The following is a 23,916-nucleotide window of genomic DNA, read 5'->3' as shown; positions in this document are numbered from 1 at the left end:
TGTTTTAGGGTTCTTAGGATACAATCCCAGCAGTGGAATTGCTGGGTCAAAAGGCAGGTCCAATTTTAGTTTTCTGAGAAAATTCCATACTGTTTTCCATAATGGTTGTACCAGTCCGCAATCCCACAAACAGTGGACTAGAGTCCCCTTTTCCCCACACCCTCTCCAACATTTGTTGTTTATTGCTTTGTTTATGATAGCCATTCTCACCCGTGTAAAGTGGTATCTCATTGTGGTTTTAATTTGCATCTCTCTGATAGCTAGCAATATTGAGCATCTTTTCATGTTTCTCTGGATCCTCTAGGTGCCCGTCAGTAAATGAATGGATCAAAAAACTATGGTACGTATACACAATGGAATTCTACACCACAGAAAGAAAGAAGGAGCTCCTACCTTTTGCAACAACATGGATGGAACTGGAAAGCATTATGCTTAGTGAAATAAGACAGGTGTTGAAGGACAAATACCATATGATCTCACCTTTAACAGGAAGCTAAACAACAAAACAAACAAGCAAGCAAAATATAACCAAAGACACTTAAATAGAGAACAGGCTGACAGTGACCAGAGGGGAGAGGGGAGGGAATTTCAGGGGAAATAGAGGAGGGATTTAGAGGAACAAATATAAAGGATACATGGACAACAACTGAGAAGGGTGAAAATGGGAGGGAGGGGGGAGCACTGGGGGTGGGATGGGATGGGAGTGATAGACAGAAAACTGTACTTGAAAAATAATTAAATAAATTTTAAAAAAATAAATAAGAGGGAAGGGGATACAGCCATAAGAGGTAAAGAGAAGTAGCATTGCCTAAGAGTGGGAAGCCATAAGCTTTGGCACGGGTGACACATATTTTCTACTCCATTACAACTACTATCTCCATGTGCTCCGGGTAAAGTACTTAAGCAAGCTCAGCCTCCTCTTGATTGGCAAAATGAGGGCAATGATACTTATTCTGCATGGCTGCTCTGAAAAGCAGAGAAAACACTTATAAAGCTTTTACCGTATTAGACACGGGGCACTCCTGGTGATGAGGACATAGATGAGGAGACAGGGACAGAGGAAGAAAAGGTATCCACGTTCATCTGTGTAGCAGTCTATAGTACTGACATACACTTTGGGTGTTGGTTGGTGAAAATGACCTACACTTTGGGTGTTGGTTGGTGAAAATGACCCTAAAGGGGTGTCTGTGAGCACGTGTGTAGGAGTCTCTGAGAAGAAATGCTCAGGTATCTGTGACTACCATTGGTCATTCATGGAAAGTATTCACTGAGTCTTTCTTCACAGAGCCACACAGAAAGTTGTTCCTAAAGATACAATAATATTACTCTACCTACAAAAACTACTGAATGAGTGACACTTGTGACAAGGATTAATATAGCTATTACACTTGAGGTTTAAGTTGATAAACAGATTTGTTTGGTATGCAGCACCTTACAGAAGTGCCATCATATATAAGATCTGGCTTCATTACACCTTGTATATGTAGAGATACCATCATGTGGGTTTCTGCAAATGGTCAATGGTCAATGGGTTTCTGCAAATGGTCAATGTGTTAGAGTTCAGTAGATGAGTTCCAAGTATGCAGTGAGCCTTGCACTTTGAAATCCAAAGAATCTCTGAGATTCTTCAGTAAGATTCAGGCCATGCCAAAACACGAATTGCTGGAAATTAAATAAGCACAGCTGAAATTAACAACTACACAATAAAATCTTTTTTTTTTTTTTTGGTCACTGAAGACAGCAGATTCTAAATTTTATGGTCTTTTTTTCAAACCTGAAGTCAAAGATATTTGAATACCTCTATTTACTGATTTTGGAAATCATTTTCATATAGTTTTTCAAAGGCATTTTGAGACCATTGGGAGGTTGTGGAGGCCCAGGTGAGACATGCTGCACATTCAGAAGACTTGTTAAATACAGGTATCCTGGATCTGCACCCCAGGGTTTCCTGCAGCATTCTGGGCTGGAGAGGAGGGACCACAGGAAGCAGCAAGGGTGAAGGGGTCTGAAAAGAATGTTTCCTCTTCTCTGTGAGTCCAAGGCTCCCTAAAACACAATCTGCTAGGTCCTTCTCACTAGCCAGTCTTCCACCCAGTGATGCAGCAGGAAAGGGAAGAGGACCTGTGGCAGAGTTCTCTCCATGCACGGCAGACCTGACTACTCAAGGAGGCAGAAGTCAGATGGCATGTGTCCCTCTGCCTGACCACTGAGTGTGAGGCGGACACATGGAAAAGCTGTTGGCTCACATGCGACCAGATTCCATCATTTTCTTTATCAGCCGGTGAGCAGGAGGATGGGGTTGAGGGTATTAGGTCCATATGCCTTGTAACTGCAAGCTCACCGCCACCATTATTTTCTGTTTCCCCCTACACAGTTTCTGTGCCATTTGACTGCAGGCTTCTAAGGGAAGGTGACTGCATACAGGTTGGTGCATTGTGTCTGCGTCTGATGTGCATCTATACTCACTTTAACTGCCCCCATGCAAACTCAGACATGAGTTCTCCCAAGCCAAGGACTACACAGTCCTGTGTACCAATTTTCAAACTGGAATTATAGCACAATTCAAACAAACAACAAAAACAAACCTGGCACAAAGCAATAAATTGTGACCTACCTATGAATAGAAATAATTTTCTAAAAAAATTTTTAGAAAGACGTCTTGTTTCAGAAATAAAAGACTGGATACCTACTTTAGGCCAGGACAATGATGAAGTTAAGGGAACTCTCCTGGGAATGCTCTACCTTGAATGTTTTTTTAATTAAAATAGGTGAACACTTTTCTTGTAGAACATAGTGTATTTATTTTTCCAATAAATAGCCCAATAACTTCAAAAAGCAAATGTCAATGACATGTTCACTGGCACAAGGCAAGGTTGTCACAGCACTCACAGGAAAGCCTTTTTTCCTGTGAGCCTGGTTGCCCTCTGTGGGGATGTACATTTTACAAAAACACAAATAAACAAAAATTTAAAAACATTAATATGTAGTTAAAAATAATATGATATATATCTGCACTAGAGAAAATGCCTGATCAATACATGAGCTATACCTTTTTTACATATTCCTTTGCATATATTTTTCTCTTAGAAGTTTCACCTAAGGTTTCTTTTTGCATATAATTTATGAATATTGACCAGGTTGCTCTGAATTTCTTTTGGTAAAAAGTATTTATTAAAGTGAAATACTGTCTGTGAGATGCATGTAATTGGGATTATGAGATAAAGTCATTAAAGGCTGTATTATTTTCATGATAGAACCATCCAGAAAAGAGTCAAGAGGTCATGGAGCGTTAGTCATTCCATTCAGTGGTATTTCTTTCCTCCTCTTCTGATCCCCACCCTGATCCTCAAACAGATACTCAGCAATAGAAACTGTGAGCTGTTTGCTTCTCAGCTCAAAGGCTACAAAATAGATATGGAGAAGTAGGCATTTTGCCACAGGCATTTCCTCATGCACAGTTGCACATATATGTGAATGACATGTAGCATCTTGCTTCTTCACATTTTTAAATAACTAAAGATGAGAGCAGAAATCCAAGAATTAGTGGTCTGGGGTTACAATCCCAGATGTGTCCTAGACTCAGGGCTGACCTTAAAGACCATACTCACTTGCAACATAAATTGAACCTTTAAAGATTTAAATGTTCCCCACTAACTTTTATTAGTCTCAATTTTTAACCTTTTTATTCTTCTTAATTTTTTTGAAGAGTATTCCCATCAACTCTGCACACCTTAAAGCAGCACTCAGGCTCAGCAAGGTCTCGGAGGGATCACAGACTGGCCTGTGGGGGGAAAGCGGCATAAGGAACTGCATTCCCTGGTGCAGGGTTTCTTTCACTGTCTTTAACCCTTCATAAGAAATGGTAAGTCTGAGGTAACATTTTTAAACTTATGGGAAGAATTAGAGATCTCATTGTCCTATTATTTTAGTGCCTACTGTAACTAACCATTAAAAAGAGGTGACCTAATTAATAATTTTGGAGGGGCTCTAACTTCTTTGAGTCCTTCCTAACTGCTTGGACAAATTTGGTTTAAGCACTTTAAATTTACTATTGTAACATTTGCCAAATGTAGTACCTACTGACTAATCAACATGATACCTATAAAAAAGGAAGAAAACAATGCCACAGGGTCTTCCTCCTTGCATAGCCTGTGTATCTGACCTACCGTGTGACTGGAGATATGCCTGGAAGGAAGGCAAGGGGTAGGGGCACACAGTCAAATGAAAACCTTTGATTCCAAAAACCTTTTATTTGTTTTGATTATAAAAACGATGTTACATTAACAAGTAGCATTTTAGAAAATGGAAAATAAGTGCATATTTGGTTACAAAAATTTTAAAATTTGTGTAATGTTACCAGATAAAAATACAGAATTTCACCTCCTCATGCATGTAGCTGTATGAAGCTATATGCAATGCATAGTGGATTCCTGAGTGCACTGAAAAGCCAAGGCAGCATCCATTACAAACCACCTGTTCAAACTAGGCTTACCCCACCCTTGTCATCCCAAAGAGGAACTGAATATAGAGAGTCCTTTGGTTGTAAAATTTGCTTACTGACATTATTTATTGTTCATTGCATCCCTTATTGTTAATTGTTATTTGATTTTTAAGAAAACACATTATTATATGTACATAATAGACTATTATTCAGCCATAAAAAAGGATGAAATGTGGCCATTTGTGACATGGATGGGCCCTAAGGACATTATGATAAATGAAATTAATCAGACAGAAAGACACAGGCTGTATGTTCCCTACTATACGGAGAATCTAAAGGACAACAACCAACTCCTCCACTCCTCCAGCTCACAGACACGAGAACAGACTGGTGGTTGCCAGAACCAAGGGGTTATGGGGAAGGTGGGTAAAAGACACAAACTTCCAGTTGTAAAATAAAAAGGTTCTGGAATATAACGTATGGCATGGTGACCACACTAAATAAAACTGTATTGCACACTTGAAAGTTACAAAGAGAGTAAATCTTAAAGGTTCTCATGACAAGAAAACATTTTTGTAACTATATACGGTGGTGGATATTACCTAGACTTACTGCGGTGGTCATTCTGCAATATATACAAATATGCTATGTACCTGAAATTAATATAATGATATATGTCAACTGTATCTCAGTTAAAATAAAAGAAAACTAGTTATTTATTATTAATTGACCGTTTAAGAAAATTTGTATGTTGTAAACCTGTCTTGATGATATTCTTAGTCACCTCAGTTTGCTGGCATGCAAAATTGGTAGCCCACTATCCAAAAGATCTTTTAAAATCAATCTTGCTTCCTCAAAGAATAAAATGGTGTAATTCTTTTTAAAAGAGTAACTTCTAGTTACAGAAAAAATGCTATATCAAAAATGACAATAATATGCATTTTTTTCACCTTGGAAACTTTAGACTTGAAAGAAGCCTATAGTATAACTTTTCCATCGCTCCAGTTGAATTCTAAGACCACCAGTGTAAAGGCACCACTCAGAAAAACCACAGGCCTGGCCCTGCTGGAATGCACACAGAGTTGCTGAGGAACAGGAAACAGGCCAGATGGTTCTGCTGAGGGAAGCACTTTTGCTCTTTATAAAACCAAAAAAGCCCTAATAGGTCAAACACAAAAGTGTAGACATGGTAAAACGGAAAGCTAACAGGAGAGTTATGTAAATGAGGTAAGCATAATTGTATATTATGTTTCCATCTACACCAGTGAATGGGTGTAGGGGGAGAAAAAGAAGAATGTAAAATAAAACAGTACAGCCGTACCATAGATTTGAATGATTTTCCTGACAGGGAGAAAAGCTACTTACAATCCTTAAACAGGCACTGAGGCAACATTTTGGAAACCAACAGCATATGATTTGTGTTAGACTGAGCACCTATGAATTATCATAAAACTTTAAAAAATGAACTTTTAAACACAGAGCATAAAGTAACTACAGTCTATACTCTGACTTCCTGCACATCCAATTAATGCAGTTGTTCACAATCACAAGAAGTACAAATGTGGGTGGGACCACAATGGATGCAATATTCTAGGGGGAGGCAGGGAGAAGAAAGAGCCTCACACTCTGGGTCTACTCAGGCCTTCCCTTACCCACTGTGGCCAGGGCACAACCATAGCTCTGCAGACATGCACTTGGACATAGGCGCGTGTCTCCTGCAGCACCCACTCTCTTGTCTTCCTCAATTAGAGAGAGTCTAAGAAGCCAAAAACCTGGCTTCGTGATCCCCTCTCCTATAAAGCAGAGTGGCCATGGCTGTGGATAACAAAAAGCTAGTGCTGGTCACCCAGAGATTTGTAGGCTTCTTTTCCCTGATACAAGCATTAGGGGGACTGCACAGGATTAGGGCTTGGGCTATGTGGCACTGGGGCTGCCGTCGGTGGCAGCTGCCACCCTGGGCAGAGAAGGAATAATCAGAGATTTGGTCCCAGCATCAATGAATCACACAGTGGTCTGCACCTGCCCCAGGGCATCCGTTGTTGAGTAAAAAGGAGCCCCTAGTAGGTAGGCTCCTTGGCATTCGCAGCTGAGTATAATTCCTAACTGATGCATGAATCACCTAGATGACTCATCTCCACAGCTGTAGCAAAATGCGTCATGTAGCACTTTCATGGTCATGTGACCTGATGGATGTTACAGTGCAAAGACCATGAAAGACTGGAATTAAGTTTAGGCTCTAAACTATCTGTTTTACTTTAAGTCAGTAAATATCTCTAAAGAATTAATGGCTTCACCTCCTAGATAAAGGGGCTGGATAGGATAATAGTAGAAAGTTGCTTCAGTTTTTAAGTTAAATAAATCAGTGAAGCAAAGAAATGCATGCCAAGCACCCCAAAGTTTCAGGTGTTCTGAAGGGTACTGGTGGTTACCAAAGGGGGTCAGACACAGAGAGCAGCTTCCCAGACAAAATGGGATACAGGCTCTCTAGCAGAGACACGAAGGGATGGGAATAGAAAGCTATGGAACTACGAGGGAAATGGGCAATTCTTCTTGGTTAAATGGCCAGAAAGGAGGGTAAAAGGAGGAGGCAGCTCTGGCTGATGCCAGGCGAGGAGCAGAATTTTGAGGAGAAATGAGCAGAGACAAGGCTGCTTCACCCCAAAAACCCAGTGGGAACCAGGCACCAAGCAAGAGTGCATTCAGGTGTGTCTGTAGCAAAGGGCTTGACTACATGAAGCTTAAAAGGGAAATGAGGGGCACTGGCAAGGAATCCTGAATGTAGATATCCAGTCACCAGAGTTTATTCTGCGGTGGAGACAGGGATAGTCTCTATGGAGAAATAAGATGAAATACAGTGTGGAAGATAGAGAGAGCTAGCTCATCAATGTGCAGGGCATGCTCTCAGTGAAGGGCTGACAGATAAATGCACAGCACAGAGGCCTGATCTGAGACAAATTAAGTTATTTTATGTTTCCAAGTCTTATTTACATTTTTTATTTTGTCTTGGGGGAAGAAAGGGAGAATAGCATTTATCTCACTACACTACTGTGAAAAAAAGTTTGTAAAGGGTGTCAAATAGCTTATATATCTCAGTACTCAGTAAGGTCTTAAACTTGGAAATAAAAGCCAAAAGTATATTTTAATTAATGGTATTTCAGATCCAGAAAAGACCTTTTCTGTAAAAAAAAACAACATATGACAGAATAGTTCAAAAATAAAAGGGGGCATCCTGCAGGCTATGCTTTCTCAGTTATTCAAATAGACTGCCTAGCTGCTGCCTGTGGAAGAAAAGGAGCCACATACTGAACCTGACAAGCTCAGGGGAGGCCTGTATGGCAGCCTTACAAACTCGGAGACTTAAAGCAGCCACATAGCATGGTTTAAAATTAAAAACTTTCCAACTAAAATTAAGTCATGGCAGGTGGTCATGTCTAAAGCTGACATTTTTCCCTAACAAAAGTCAGTCTTTACCCTAACTGAGCCTGTGTGTTGTCTTTTTTGCATCTATGACAACACACCTGTGGAATGTCAGATTTCCTTTTTCTGAACCTTCAAAGCATAGGCACTGCACCAGGGAGAGACCACAACCCCCCTCATTGTTATTGTTATCATGTTAGTTGTTGACTAGTAACAATCCTGCACTCACATGTGTACAAGTGTCTATAATTTTACCTTGCATCCAATCCCAGAGGCTTCTCTGCTTTTCTTTCTCCTGCCTCCCTAACCTATCACCAACGGATTTCTTGTAACTTCCTTAGGCCTACTCTTTTGATTGTAATGTATGAAATAGGGTGCAAAACTGCCAATCCCCAGAGCATTTTCTCAACTCCCTGAGGTTTTGCTTCCTGGCAATTGTCATCAATTTGGCTCAAGTAAACTCATAAAATCCTTACCAGTTTGGACATTCTTATGTTGACATACCTCTCAAACACAGACAAAGATGGAAAGGTTAGCTGTACCTGAAGATCTTACAATTCTTGCTGGTGCAAAAACTGTCATTAAATATTGACACAAACATGTGATGATCATGGTTTAATTTGATCCTTTAGTATCATGTTTTCACTATTCCACTGCATATGGAAAACAGCTGTGGGAAAGGTGAAAGCCCAGTAGCCACCTATTCACAACACAATGCTGTGTACATGGCACATGACAAGTAAAGGGGTGTACCACCAGCAGTTTATCACACTTTAAGAGGGTCTTCATCATGCCAAACCAGGTGGTTAATACTCGAAACACTGTTAACACTCTGAAGTAAGAGTTTTTTGATAATATGTACCACCCACTGAGAGAGAGAGAGAGAGAAGAAGGAAGAAGGAAGAAGGGAGAAGGGAGAAGGAGAAGAAGAAGAAGGGGCAGGAGGAGAAGAAGAAGAAGGGGCAGGAGGAGAAAGAGGGGGAGAGAGGGGGAGAGAGAGGGAGGAGGAGAAGGAAGGAAGGAAGGAAGGAGGGAGGGAGGGAGGGAGGGAGGAAGAGAGGAAAGAAAAAGGGAAGGTTAGGGACACAGGGAAGGAGTGAGAGGAGAGAGAGAATGAGGAAGGGAAGGAATGGTACTAGCAGTACGGTGAGTTAGGAAACCTTACTGAAATGCTTAGCTAAGCCAGTCCAATTTCTTTGAGCTCCAGTAGACTTCTAACATCCCAGAGCCCTATATCATGCATAATTAAACAAGCAAACTGGTCATTCGTTAGGGATAATTTCATAGATGACTCACTAGGCCCAGCCAGTGAGTGTGGCTCTGGTTTCCCAGTGGCTCTTGCAGATAGTTAACTGCAACGGAGCTCTCAGCTGCCACTGCCAAAATGCAATGGGATTTAAATCACCTATGACATTTCTTCAAACTTCTTCAGTTTTTTGAAGATAAGGATCAAATGAAATGATTTCTGTTAAACCTGTATTTCTCGTACAGAGCTGATATCTTCTTCAAATTATATGATTGTACAACTATTAAATTAATACTTCAGAAGAAGTCTCCTACTTAGGATATACAACATGGCCTTTTAACTTTTGGCTCTTCAAATGTTTTACAGTTTGGTTCTAATTCAATTTCTCATATTTGTGCTTTTTGTTTCACAAGATAAATAGAGAAGCCTATTACTAAAATACTAGTTCATTTGTAATTCTTGGTGAGGGGTAATGGCCCTTCTTCAAGGATCACCATTTCAAGTCAGTGAAAAAAAATGGCTTTAAAATCTCAGGAGGATGACTAAATATACCAACAATCGACCCAAAACCTTGTGCTGTATCTCAATCAAGAGGCTGCACTGAAGAGTGAGCGAGGGGGGGGCTCTTCTCATGGAAAGTGTAAACAATAATTCCTGCTTTCAAAACCACGGCCTGAAGTTTGTTAGAAGAATCAAATCCAAAGATGAAATGATAAAGCAAACACAAATACAAAAGGATAACCTCTAGCAGTTTAAAAAAGACCAGGTGAAAGCTTTGCAATTTGTTTTTAAACTTGAAATTTAAGATACAATGAAAATCAGCAAGTAATTCTTAACTAAAAGACAAACGATAAGAAAAAACAAACCTATGAAACCATGAAGCCACTGGGATCCTGGTCTGTGCCTTGGCACTAATGAAAAGGAGGGAGACGCAATGGCCACACCCAGATGAGTACTTGTATTGTATGGAAGTGGTTACAAAATGGCCAAGAGGCAAGGACCACCGTCACCTTCCAGGAATGTAACCTGCCTCCCCCAGGCTCCACCCAGGTAACCCACACCCCACCAGCCCCCGGGCTGAAGCACACCTCCCCGTTTCATTAGTAAGTGCTAGAGGGTGGGCCTGGGAACAGGGATCTGTGTTCTGAATCTGGCTAATGTGCAGCAAATGGAGGACATGAAATTATACACTCAAAAAATGTTACACACTGCAGAATGTTTCTTCCAACTACATAGTTTGCATAGATTTTCTACAACTACTACCAAATACCACTAGGAATCTTTAATTTCATGTTTACATGTAATTAAGAAAAAGAAGACCATTACTATTAGAAAATAACCTGCTCTTAATTTATGTGTGCATGTGTGGTAGTAGAGGGGATACAGACTAGGAGGAAGATAGAGAGGGGGGAAGAAATGGATGAGTGGAAGTTTTCCAGAACAATAAACTTGTAATAGAAATTGTGCTCTATTCTAGACAATTCTCTATCAAATGAGACTCTTGGAAACTGGGAGATGTGATGATCACACAAACGAGAGGTTTCTGAATCAGCAGATATGAATTGAGGGACATTTGATTTTCTAAACTAATGCTGGTTTTGTAATTTAAAATTTTTTGTTTTATATATCCAGGCAAGTGTATCATTCTTTCTATTTTTTTTCCATGTGCTCAGAGAGCTTCCTTTTAAAAAGACTAAAGTCTTACTAACAGTAGAGTCTATAGATAAATGGGGAACTTACCATACTATGAAATATTTTTCACTTTTCCTTTATGGCCCACATGCAATAAGAGAGAATACTGCCTGAAAATATTTTGCTGGGATCAAGGAAACCCATCACAACTAAAACTGAAACTCGATAAGATATTCAGTGAGAAATGTTTTATGCTAGGTAGAAAACCAATCTTTTAATAGTAAGAGAAATGAAATGCATTTCACATACACACACACACACACATACATACACATATATATAATAAATAAATGTTCAGATAAGGAGATTGTATTAAATTTAGGTATTTACTGGAAATCTGTTCTCTTCCAGGCCTGTTGGGAGACACAATTACAATAAAGAGGAATGACATCCAGCTTCTGCCTTCAAAGAGCTTCCCTGAGAGAGACGGGCACAAGATCACTGACCACACCATGTTCTGTGTTTGTGGAGGAGTGATTTTATTCCCAGAGATCTCAATCTACTTAGGTTATACACAAAGCAATGAACAATGATGATTTAAGCCCAACCACTCCATAGCAACAAAACTTAGCAAAAGTGATCTCAAACATTTTATGTAACTCTAAAAAGTAGCTGGGGAAACTATACTAAGAAGTAATTTCATCTCTTTCTTCAGGAACTTAACTAATAATATCCATATGAGACTTAAATCAACAATGTGATTTAAGTTTTGCAAGTGGTTTATCAACTTCACATTGATAAAATTCTGCTTCTGTAAAACTGAACTTCTGGATTAATTGGCTTTAGTGGAAGCCCAAGTCTATCTTTTTTGTAAAATGAAAAGGGGATCTTCAGTTAACGGTACCCTGAATGCATCCGCTGAAGCCTGTTTAGCTTGCATGCATGTTAACTCCACAGTTTCTGGAGCAACTCTGGAAACAACATGGGAAACGCTTTGGAAATTTGGTGCTAAGAGAACAGTGGCTTTTGAATATTCTTTAACTACCAAAGGACATAGAGTAAAGAACAAGAAACAAAGTTGATGACCTATTTTATAGCTATTTAACTAGCAAGTCAAAGTATCAAACATTTTTTTCTTCCCCAATATCTATTTTGCGCAAGAGCCCAAAGATTGCCTTCTCTTGCAGGTGTCTGTCTCCTGGTCTCACAGCCACTGACTGCACTAGGAGAGCAGGCAGGCAGTGTGGCAGGTTACAGTACCCATCAGAGAGCTCCCCCAGGTGCAGATCTAACTGCTCTGTAAAGCCTCAGTTCTCCCAGCTTTAATTCTAAAGCCCACAGGTAGAAAAATAAATAACAGATTTTACAAATGCAAATGACCCAACACTCACAGAGGAAATCAAACTTTTTTCTTTGCCTAAAAGAAAGAATGAGAAGACTCTTTGAGACTTCCCTGCAATGATTCCAGGGCAGAAAATAAGCAGATGTTTCCTAGCAGGGAGTAAACGGGAGCAGAAAATAAAATGGGTGCCTTTGGTTTAGGAAACATTCTATTTGGAAAAGGTTTTCTACTTTGTGGCTTTGGAAGCAAAGGCAAAATGAACACGTTTGTGATAAAGGGACCCTAAGGCCAAGCCTGGGAACCCGGAGCTTGGGCTCCAGAAACAAGCAGCAAGGAGCACTCAGCTGGTCTGAGAACATCACAGAGCAGGGCCGCAGAGCCAGGGCTCGGTGAGGACAAAACACATACTTTTACTAAGTAATTTCTTGCAACTAAGCATTGAGAAGTAGGAAAAAAACAAGAAGTACTTCAGAATGAATTAAAAAATGAGGACTTTGACAGGAGATAGATATTATTTTCTGGGTGTTCATAGGAACGGGATAAATGAAAATAGGAGAAAGACTACCTTGATTGCAAATACTTTTTTGGGGTCCTTTCCAGAGTACATTAGTGTACTAATGAATAATTTAATATTGAAGGTATTAAATATTTGCATACCTTCTATAGGCAAAATCATCACTAAATTTAGGTGATGTCATATTTTATGAGGTAATTAAGTCCCTATCATATGTGTAGTCTTGTTATAAAAATTAAATAGCCACTTTAGCTGGGGGTGGAAGAAGAGAGCTTAAGGAATCATATGGTACACTTCACAGGTAAGTGAATGAGCATAACAATCTAAAAGGGAAAAAAAGCTTTTTACACTGTTTTCCACAGACTTTTATTTTCAGGAACAGAACCATACTCTCTTAGGTACAAACACCCATTTCATGATCCACAACAGTATGATGAGACTTGGCATCAAAAGAAGTGAGTAAAGGGTGGAGTACAAGCTTCTACCTTAATGTGGTTAATTGCCAGCCATTAGAAAATAAATGGCATTTAGACAAAGTTTCATAATCCATTTCCACAGGCACTGTATCTACTGACTATGCAACCCCATTCTGTATTCATTTCCATTCTCTCTCCACATACATATACACACTACAGTTGCCTAGAACTACTTTTCTAATTTAATGTCAGGTGCTCACGTTTATATTTTTTAAGTTCATCTAATTACATATGATCTAAAAATGTACCCACCTCCATGTTTCTAAATTATCCGTGGATGGAAATTTGATGAATAACCCATCTTACAAATGTGGATGGTGGAGGCTTCATTTATTGAAATAACAATTTACACAGAGCCTACGGTTTCCGGGAGCTGGAGGCATGACCACTCTCAGGGATCAGTATCTGGCCAGAGGAAATAGGCAACTATGACTTTCTGCATTTCTGTTAAGTGAGGCCTTTCTGAAGAATGGGTTCTGGTACCATTAATACTTGAGAGAAAAACAAAATAAGAAATCAATCTAGTCTTCCAAATATGAAAAAGAACAGGTTTCTGATGTTGCAATAAGCATGCTTTCCCTTAAATAAAATCCCAAATGTTCAAATGGCACCCTGTTCTTCCAAATTTGTGTGAATTATCACAGAATACAAAACGCTAAGAGCTGACTACATGGGACTAGATGAGAAAGAAAGGACTGAGAAACAATGGTCAGTTCTCCCCAACTCTGTCAACAGTCTATTCCCCACTGCCCGAGGCCCCCCATTTACCCCAAAGTTTCTGTTATGAGCAGAGAACTGAAAGCTAGAATTAAAGTTACCTTACTTAAGAAGCCAATGGACAAGGAGAGAGAGAGCCACCTAACTACCCATGTTCCCCAATACGCCCTTTGTCTTGTTGTCTTATAGAGCCAATAGAGTGAGTTCAGAGAGATCTGATGGCTGAGTCAGCCAGTCTCTTCCAGGTATCTGTCTTTCCCCATGGACTATGAATGGTAGAAAGAGAAAAGTGACAGAAACTTAATGTTCTGTCCTGCTCCAAAATGGAAAGTTATGCAGATCCCACTGCTAATGTCCCTATTCCCCTTGCTTCACTAAAAATAAGTAGTTTTTAGTGTGGCTTAGGAACTGAGCCAGGGCTGGAGTTCTGGCTTCATTCATTTCAACTGGTCATGGTTTGGGGTGAATATGGTATCTGACCTCTCTTAACCTCGGTCCCTTCTTTCATAAAATGAGGATATAATCTCTACCTTTCAGGATTGTTGTACGTATTACATAACACAATGTATATAAAGTCCTTAGCAAAGTTTCTGGCACATAATAAACGCCCATCATCCAGCAATTATTATTTTCTTTTCTAAAAGTAGCTCTCTTTACTAATCAGGCTCTTGACCCCCACCTCCTACTCCCCACAAAAAAGAAAGAAAAACAGAAGAAGAAAGAAAATAGTGTGTGGGAGGGAATGTGACATTAAAATTCATGAATGTCCATCCTCACCCAATAATTTGAATGTCCCCTGGACTGCACCTGAACTCTTCGAGAGCATCTGTCTGGTTGGCTGTGGGCAGTGATGAGTCTTCACTGAGTGCCGCTGGGAAGGGCTCAGACTTAGGTTACTTGATTGTCTGGGCATCCCAAGAGCAAGGGACCATTTTGTTAGTGGTAAACGCTTAAAGGTCCTTCTAGCCTAGCCAATGTTTTCTGGCTATGGTTGTGTTCTACCTAGTTTTATCAAGGAGGAATCATGGACCTTGTTAACTAAATGGTTTCCATTAATTTTATTTAAATATATGATGCCATTTACTTTGTATTAAAATGGAAGAAAGGTTAAATAAGTTTTAGAAATCCTTTATTAACCCTAGCAGGCCATGGTACACACTCACATATCATAAGTTTTGGTCTTACAATAAAGAAATTTGCTTACCTTTGTGATTGCTGGGCTATCTGACTTTGGACAAAATTTAGAGGACTGCTATTTTTAGCAACTAGTAGAAGACTATAAGTACTCCATAGAAGGTGTATTAAAGAAACAATGTCACCCAGAGCAGTTTTCAGGCGCTATTGTTGACGACAAGAATTGACCTGAATGTGTTATATAGCCCCCACTGCGTTCTCATGAATATGTGGAGTTGCTTCAATGTATATGGAGGGGGGCAGACATAAAAACAGGTTGTGTAGTATCACAATTATATAAAAAGATAAAAACATTTCAAACATTTGAGTTGCCAATCGACTGTATCCCACAAGAAATGCAAATTTTTGATAACCTGTGTTTGTGTAAATTGAGTATTTATAGCTCTGAGCCATTACCACTACAGCAATTTTTAAATATGAATATTTTTATTTGTTCCTCAAAATGTAACAAAAATATTAATTATAAAAACTGGTTGGTGAGTATAAGGATATTTGTGGTAAAAGTCATCCAACTATTCTGGATGTTTAAGTTGTTTATAATACAATATTGGAAAAGATGAAACTGCATATAACTTGTTTATTCTGAAACACAATAATATAATTTAATATAGTTTTTATATTCTGCATTTCAAATTGAAATACCTCTTACCCACCCAAATAATTTAAAACTAACTTTGATCTAGGAAACAAGACCATAAATGTATGTTAATGATTCTGACTCAGCAACAGGAAGTGGCTTTGTATAAATTGTTGCAAAAATGTTTACAAGGCAGAGGTAGATTTTAATCATGTTATGTGCAGCACATTAATGCTAATTTTTACAGGGCTGTTATTATGTCCTTTTTACAGATGGGTAAATTTAGATATAAAACCAGTCTAAAGCTGAGGAGCAAATCACTGACACAGCTTGGATTACCTTACACCCTGTCTGTCAAACGCTCTCAGCTCTCCAACATGGAAATTCATCCATAAGTAAAGAAGTATGTCACTTCACTAAAGACTTATCAACACAACACATTTGTGTATAAAGAAGGGGAGTACACAATCACAATGTGTATACATGAGATGCTAGTACAAGCTGTCTGATCTGTGCTCACAAGGCCACCTCACTCTGAAGCCAATCACACTGCCAGGATACAGGCCTAGTTTAGACAAACAATGCTTCTCTTTTTATTCTCATGCTTTTTATTTTAATTTTAGCAATATTTAGTTTCAGTCGTAAGTCTATGAAGTGATCTTATTTTAATACATTTAAGAATGCAAGGGATGGTAATATTTCTTAAAATGGGGATAGCAACCTATGACTTCTTACTTAATGATACTTTTTTTTAGAAATCAAGAACCCATAAAAGTACATATACAATGCTCCTTACATGTGTTATATACAGTCAGAATTCCAAGGGGATCTTCAATATTAAAACGTACTTGTATTGTGGAACAAATCAGGTCTTGAATGCCAATGAGAATGACTTAATTTTTTATGTGTGTTGCTCTGTAAAATTTGAAAAATTTGTATTTTACTGAAAGGCCAGAACATCTTGCTTTTACACAGATGTTTTGACTTCCGGTGTGCTGTACTGATACCATCTTGTTAAGGATTCTTCAAAATGACATCATTAGGGAGAACCTTTTGAAGTCTCTGAGCCAAAATATTTCCAAAATATGTTTATTTTAAACAAATACAAATGTGGGCCCTTTGTATCAAGGTTTGAGCTATACCCAGGAACAGTGAGAGCCATGACATTTTGGGAATGAAATGACAGTGAATCTGAATTCTTCCAGATTCACTACCTAACAAAAGATTTTCTAGTTATTTATGTATTTATTTAACAGTTTCATGCATTTTGGTAGATATTTCAACCTATTTTTAAAATGTCATTTATTTTGTTTCCTGATTTAAAAACTTCATATATATTTAACTTCAAATATATGAAAAACAAAGATATGTAAAGAAGAACATACATAACTGGTAATAAGCACCATTAACATTTTGATATGTTTCTCTCCTTATCAAAATCTATTTCTGCATTCTGATACAAACTTTTTCTTTACTCCAGTGCAAAAATATAAAATAGAGTGAAATATGATCTATTTAGTTCCTGAATTCAAAAACAAGAGTTTGGATAAAGAAGGACAACAAAATAGCCTTCTGTAAAACTCTTAAGTATATTCAGATAGCTAGAAGGCTTACATCAAAATGATATTATTGAAGAAATGATGTACTTATTTTTAAAAAAACTTGCCTCATATTTTTGAGTAGGTAAGGTCATATAGGTTACACAAATTCAGCTTCTGCTAATATCTCCCTTCTCCCATTTTCTAATAATTTCTGAAAAGTGTGGCCTTTTATATTTTTTAATGTAACATTCTTAAAATATTTCTGACTAATGACATTAAATGCTGCTTTGTAATTAAAACTCATAAGAGCATATCTAAATGTTTTAATTTTTCAATTTATATATTAAATATTGAATATATTTAATGTTGTGATGTTCAAAATTTAAAATCTGAACTATTTTTTGGTTCATAATGTAAATCAGTGATAGGTGTTCAAGTACACCATATTTTTAATTGTTATAAACATAAATAGTAACAAATGCCTATGCAAACCTCTGTGTTAGCAAGTGAACTACCTGTTTGCTTTCTTTTGTAAATGTTCAAATTTCTTTCTGAATCAATGAACAAGGAAGCCAGACCCACTTTCCCAGGGAGGAATCCTGAAAGATGAAAACAGTCTCCCATAGCACGGGAAATCTATAAGCACCTAAACAAGAACAAGCAAGCTCCAGAAAAAATGACCATTTCACAAACCTGCTCATTCAGATCTATGGCCACAGAACCACCATAGGTATCTGAAAGCATACTAATTAGGGCAAGGTAAAATGCAATGACTTATTTAAAGAAAGATTACACTACTTACATATGTAACACAAACCCAAATTTAATGTGTAGTATATAAATCTCAAGTGTGACAATTTAAATTTTTTTAAGTATGTCTATTATTCTGTAATAGCATCATTAACATCTCTATCTCTTTATTTAATGGACAAAGTACACTGGTGTGAAAAAACACATTTTAAGAAATGTGTAGGGCAATAAACAGACTCTTAAGCAGCAGAAACCAAAAGCTGTATAAGAATATCACTCTTAAGAATAATTTAGTACAATACTAAAAATGTGAAGGTCTTAAATTATACAAATTGAAATCAGGCTGTGTTCCTTGAAGATATGAGAACCAGTATCTTTATACCAGAAAACTATTTTCACAGTTAGTTATATGTGAATCGGGAGGGAAGGAAGGAAGGAAAGAGAAGGTGCAAAAAGTGGGAGCTGAAAAAAAAACCTTTAGAAAGTGAAAAACACCATTCAAACATTTTTTTCATCCATCATCCAAAACAATGAACAACACATTTTTTTGAAAAAGGCTCCCTCATTCAAGGAACATTCAGTATAAGCCACACGTACTGCTGGATCAAAGGGCCTTAAATTGAAAGCACTATGAGCTCAAACATATCTGCATTAGCAAAATTTTATATGCTACCACCTTTGCCACTAGAGGCCTGGCATTCAAAATACCAACTGACACAGGAATTGTTAAGAACACGAGTCAGTTCCTACCTCTACATAATCCTTGGCATGGCCCCAGTCTCGTTTGGCATCCAGATTTCCCAGGCTAAAACATTCCAGTTGTCCAAGGTAAATCTTAGCTACTGACCGGCTAATTTTTCGAGTCACAAAATTAGCTCCTAAAAAGAGACAAAAGATGTATTATCAGTAGAATGCATATGACATGTAACAGTTTGGTGAACCCAACCCAACCTCAGCCTCTGGGCACTCCTTTTACTCTTTTCCCTCCCCTTCTTAAAGTAACAATTTAAGGGGGGAAAAAGAAAGAAAAATAAAAGAAAGAGATCACTAACTGTCATTTAGACAAGTTAAGAAGCCCTAATTCTAAGTGTCACATCAGCTCTACTTTCATAACAAACATTTTTCTTTGGGGGACTTATGTCTTAACATTCCTAATTTGTTGCTGCAATATGTAACCCAGGCACTAGGCCAAGGAAAAGCCACCACAATGACAGTTTTCAAACAGAAAATTCAAAAGGGTTGTATAAAGGAAGTGCCAGAATGGAAGACAGACATCTAAGACCACCCTGATTTTTTAAGAACACAAACATCATATATTCCTATTAATAAAGCCATTCTGGGGCTCCTGGGGACGGGGAGAGGAAAGTGACTTAGCTTACAGGGTATGTGACTGTTAAAACTCACAAACAAGGAGTGCATTTGAGTTGTCAAAAAGAGAAGATCGCTTCTATTTAGAGGTTTGCACAGCCGTCCAATTATAAAATAGGTTACAGTTCTAAATCAAAACTTTCCCTATACTATACTTCCAGTTTCATTTAAGTGTCATTGGCAAAAACGGGCTCCTGAATTCTTTATTAATATCTGAAATGAATAATTGAAAGGTGTCACATATTTAAGAAAATGATGAAATTGTTTTAATGTTCTCTGGTCTTTAATACAAACGTCAATCTACTTTTAACAGGTCACACACACAAAGAAAGGATAAAATTAGAAGACACTACAGAGACAGTTTTATTCATGCTTCTGTATGTAGGTAAAGTTATCACAAAACATCAAGTAATGACAAATTCTCAAGGTAATAACACCTATATGAACTAGTCAATAATGGTTTCACACAGTTTAGGTAGATTACTATCATACTTGATCAATAACTTTATCTTTGTCCCTTTGCAGATTAAGCAGGAAGGTGAATGTTGTGATGAAAACTTTTGGTTTCTACAGAAATTGGCACAAGAATAAGGGGAATTTTTCTAAGTAGGTTTTCTAAATTTTGGCAAGAATATGGCCCAGTGCAAGTTCAAACATATACTAGATTAACTTACTATACAAACACAGCATATACATTTAAACCAACACCATGTCATTAAAAATGACAATGGGTCTTCCATGGAAATCCACATTTTCAGTTTCTCCTAGCAGTTCAAAGAGTACTTTCAGAAAGCAAAAATTTCAACTTTCTGTGGTAGTTTATATAACACACAGAGCTCCTGACTCAAAAAAGAACCTTTCTAAACGAAGAAATATCAGGTATAATTCTTTCCAATCTATCACTGATTAGCGATCTTCTATTGGCTTGTAACAGTTTTTTTTTTTAAATCTTCACCCCAGGATATGTCTGTTGATTTTAGAGAGAGTAAGGAAAAGAGAGAGGGAGAGACACACACACACACACACATCTGTTGGTTGCCTCCTAAACAGGCCCTGACCCTGGATCAAACCCCACAACCTAAGTATGTGCCCTGACTGAAGACTGAGCCCACACCTTTTGGTGTACTACAGGATGACACTCCAACTAACTGAGCCACCCAGCCAGGGCTCTATCTTTCTATCCTTAATGGCTGGACTATACTATCATCCCAAAGCATACTAGATAAATCTCTGATGCCAAATCATTAAAAATTCCCAACACAAAATATTTCAGATTATTCTATTTACCAGCAAACTAATGGTCAGAAGTCAAATGGAAGCACAAGGTGTTCAAGCAATCCACTTAGGCCCTGTAGTGTCATGTTCATGCTTTCAACCAGTATAAACCGAGCACCTACCAAACACTGGGCCCTAAGCTGGGGGATCCAGGAGTGGAGCAGCTGTACTTACTTTCAAGCAACACAGAGAGGGTAAGATAGACCAATTGGTGCTGCCAGAAATAAAATAAAGGCTTTGCAAGGGCAGAAACAGTCAGGACCTATAACACCACGGCTGCATGTGGTCAGAAGACACCTACCAAGAAAGAAGCCTGAACGGGTCTCCCAGTGAGGTCATGAAGGGAGTAGTTAAGTTGTGAGACAAGGACAGTGATCCAGGTAGAAGGATAAGAACATGCAATCACAGGGAGGAACCTTTCAGCAGGCCTTTCTCTTTGAATTCATGTAGTGATGAGCACAAGCATGAAACATTTGATGCTGGCCACTGCTTGTAACACTGTACTAACCTCTTTAGATGCAAAAACTCATTTAATTTTTCAGAGCAACCCACAGGTAAGAATTATTATTACCTACATTTTGTAGACCAAGCAGCTGAGATTCAGAGAAGCTATGCCAGTTGGTTATTCTAAAACAGGGTTCAAGTCGGTGTCGATGTGACTATGAAGCCCAGGCTCTCACCTTACCAGAATTTATAATGGCTAGGACTTAGGGAATCATTCTTTTTTTTTAATATAATTTTTATTTAATTCTTGCTCAAGTACAGGTTTCTGTCTTATATTCCCAACCCTGCCCGCCGCCCGCCCCATGCTCCCCACCTCCCTCCCATTTCCACTCCCCACCTTAGTTATTGTCCATGTGTCCTTTATACTTGTTCACGTGAGTCCTTCCCCTTTTCCCCTGTGATTTTCTCCACTCTCCCCTCTGGTCCCTGTCAGCCTGTTCCGTATTTGAGTGTCATTGGTCGTATTTTGCTTGCTTGTTTGGTTTGTTTAGATTCCTGTTAATGGTGAGATCATATGATATTTGTCTTTCACTGCCTGGCTTATTTCGCTCAGCATAATGCTTTCCAGTTCCATCCATGATGTTGCAAAAGGTAGGAGCTCCTTCTTCCTTTCTGCAGCATAGAATTCCATTGTGTAAATGTACCATAGTTTTTTGATCCAGTCATTTACCGATGGGCATCTAGGCTGCTTCCAACTCTTGGCTATCGTAAATTGTGCTGCTATGAACATCGGGGTGCATAGGTTCTTTTGGATTGGTGTTTCAGGGTTCTTAGGATATACTCCCAAGAGTGGAATTGCTGGGTCAAAAGGCACGTTCATTTTTAGTTTTCTTAGAAAATTCCATACTGTTTTCCATAGTGGTTGTACCAGTCTGCAATCCCACCAACAGTGAACTAGAGTCCCCTTTTCCCCACAACCTCTCCAGCACTTGTTGTTTGTTTCTTTGTTTATGATAGCCAATCTGACTGGTGTTAAGTGTTATCTCATTGTGGTTTTAATTTGCATCTCTCTGATAGCTAGTGATATCGAGCATCTTTTCATGTGTCTCTGGATCCTCTGTATGTCCTCCTTGGAGAAATGTCTGTTCAAGTCCTCTGCCCATTTTTTGATCGGGTTGCTTGTCTTCTTTGAGTGGAGTCGAGTGAGTTCTTTGTATATTTTGGAATCATTCTTAATCTAGATCCAAAAGTTATCTTGGATAACTAGTCAAATTTATTTGAAATTTCTAGTTCTTTAAAATTATTTTAAATTATATTTTAACAGTTGTATTGAGATATAATTCACATACCATACACTTCCATCCACTTAAGTGTATAATTCAGTGGCTTTTAGTATACTTAGATATGGTGCAGTCACAGCTACAGTGAATTGTGTAACATTTCCATCACCACAAGAAGAGACCCCATACCATTTAGCAATCACTCCTCCTTTTCCACCAATCCTCCTGCTTGAGGCAACCACGAATCTGTTTGTCACTAGAGATTTGCCTATTCTGAACACTTCATCTGAATGGAATAATACATGATCTTTCATAACTGGCTTCTCTCACTTAGCATAATATTTCAAAGTTCACCTGTATTACAATATAAATTAGTGCTTCATTACTTCTTAATGGCTGAATAATATTCTATTATGTGAATATAACACACTTTACCTATTCATTTATCAGTAGATGGACATTTGGGTAGTTTCCATCCTTTGGCTATTGTAAATAATGCTGCTATGAACATTCGTGGACAAGTTCTTATGGGGACATTTTCATTTCTCTTAGGTGCATATCTAAAGGTGGGATTACTGGGTCACAGGGCAACTGTATGATTAATTTATTGAGGAACTGCCACACTGTACTACAAAGTGCTGCACCACTTCACATTCCCACCAGCAGTGGACTGGGGTTCTTAATTCTCCACATACTCCCCTGCACTTGTTAGGGCTTATTTTTTAGACAATAGTCACCCTACTGGATATTGAGTGCTATCTCAGAGTGATTTTGATTTGATTTCTCTGATGACTAATGATATTGAGCATCTTTATTTTCATGTGCTTATTGGCCTTTGGCTTATCCTCTTTGGAGAAATGTCTATTCAGATCCTTTGCCCATTTTTAAATTGTGTTATTGCCTTTTGATTATTCAAGTTGTAAGAGTTCCTTATATATCGTATTTTGCCATGTATAATGCACACTCATGTTTTTTGGCCTAAACTTTCAGAAAAAAAAAACGTTTGCTTTAATCTTGTAACTCAATCATTTACTTATTTATATTTAGCTACTTGTTATTTGTATTATAAAGAAATTTTAGCATTTATTTTTAACATATCACAGTACAAGAATTTTAAATAATATTTCCTAAAATTTTTATTTATTTATTTTTACACAGAGGAGAAGAGAGGGAAAAAGAAAGAGAGAGAAACATCAATGTGTGGTTGTCTCTCATGTGCACTCTACTGGGGACCTGGCCTGCAACACAGGCTTGTGCCCCAACTGGGAATAAAACTGGCAACTCTAGGTTCGCAGGCCAGCACTGAACCCACTGAGCCACACCAGCCAGGGAACGGTATAAGAAATTTTATATAACAAATAATCAGAAAACACATGAACAGATACAAGGTATTTCAGGTACTACCCATGTAAAATGAACATCCTTATTTTTCCCTCAAAAGTTTGGGCAAAGAAGTGTGAATTATGCACAGGAAAATATGGTATTCTGGATCTAAGTCCTTTATCAGATATATAATTTACAAATATCTTCTCTCTTGTATTTGTTATAGTTTCACTTTCTCAATGCTATCCTTGATGCACAAAAGGTTTTTTTTTATTTTAAAGAAGTACAGTTTGTCTAAATTTTTTTTGGTAGTATGAGCTCTCAGTTTCATATACAAGAGGGTTATGCCTAGGCCAAGATCACAAAGATTTTCTCCTAT

General features: G+C 38.1%; 1 protein-coding gene across 1 annotated transcript in view; it reads right to left on the bottom strand.

Annotated features, from left to right (window-relative positions):
• The window catches only part of GMDS (GDP-mannose 4,6-dehydratase), a 717,933-nt gene that overhangs the window by 349,184 nt on the left and 344,833 nt on the right, over positions 1-23,916 (bottom strand). The window contains exon 7 of the mRNA XM_037069886.1: positions 18,598-18,725. Coding sequence (XP_036925781.1) covers positions 18,598-18,725 — 128 coding nt within the window. The remainder of the gene's footprint in view (positions 1-18,597; positions 18,726-23,916) is intronic.

This window comes from Sturnira hondurensis, unplaced genomic scaffold (genome assembly GCF_014824575.4).
Source record: "Sturnira hondurensis isolate 20B ecotype Veracruz unplaced genomic scaffold, ASM1482457v3 Scaffold0001304, whole genome shotgun sequence".
Classification (NCBI taxonomy): domain Eukaryota; kingdom Metazoa; phylum Chordata; class Mammalia; order Chiroptera; family Phyllostomidae; genus Sturnira; species Sturnira hondurensis.
This window is presented reverse-complemented; position numbering and strand designations above follow the sequence as displayed.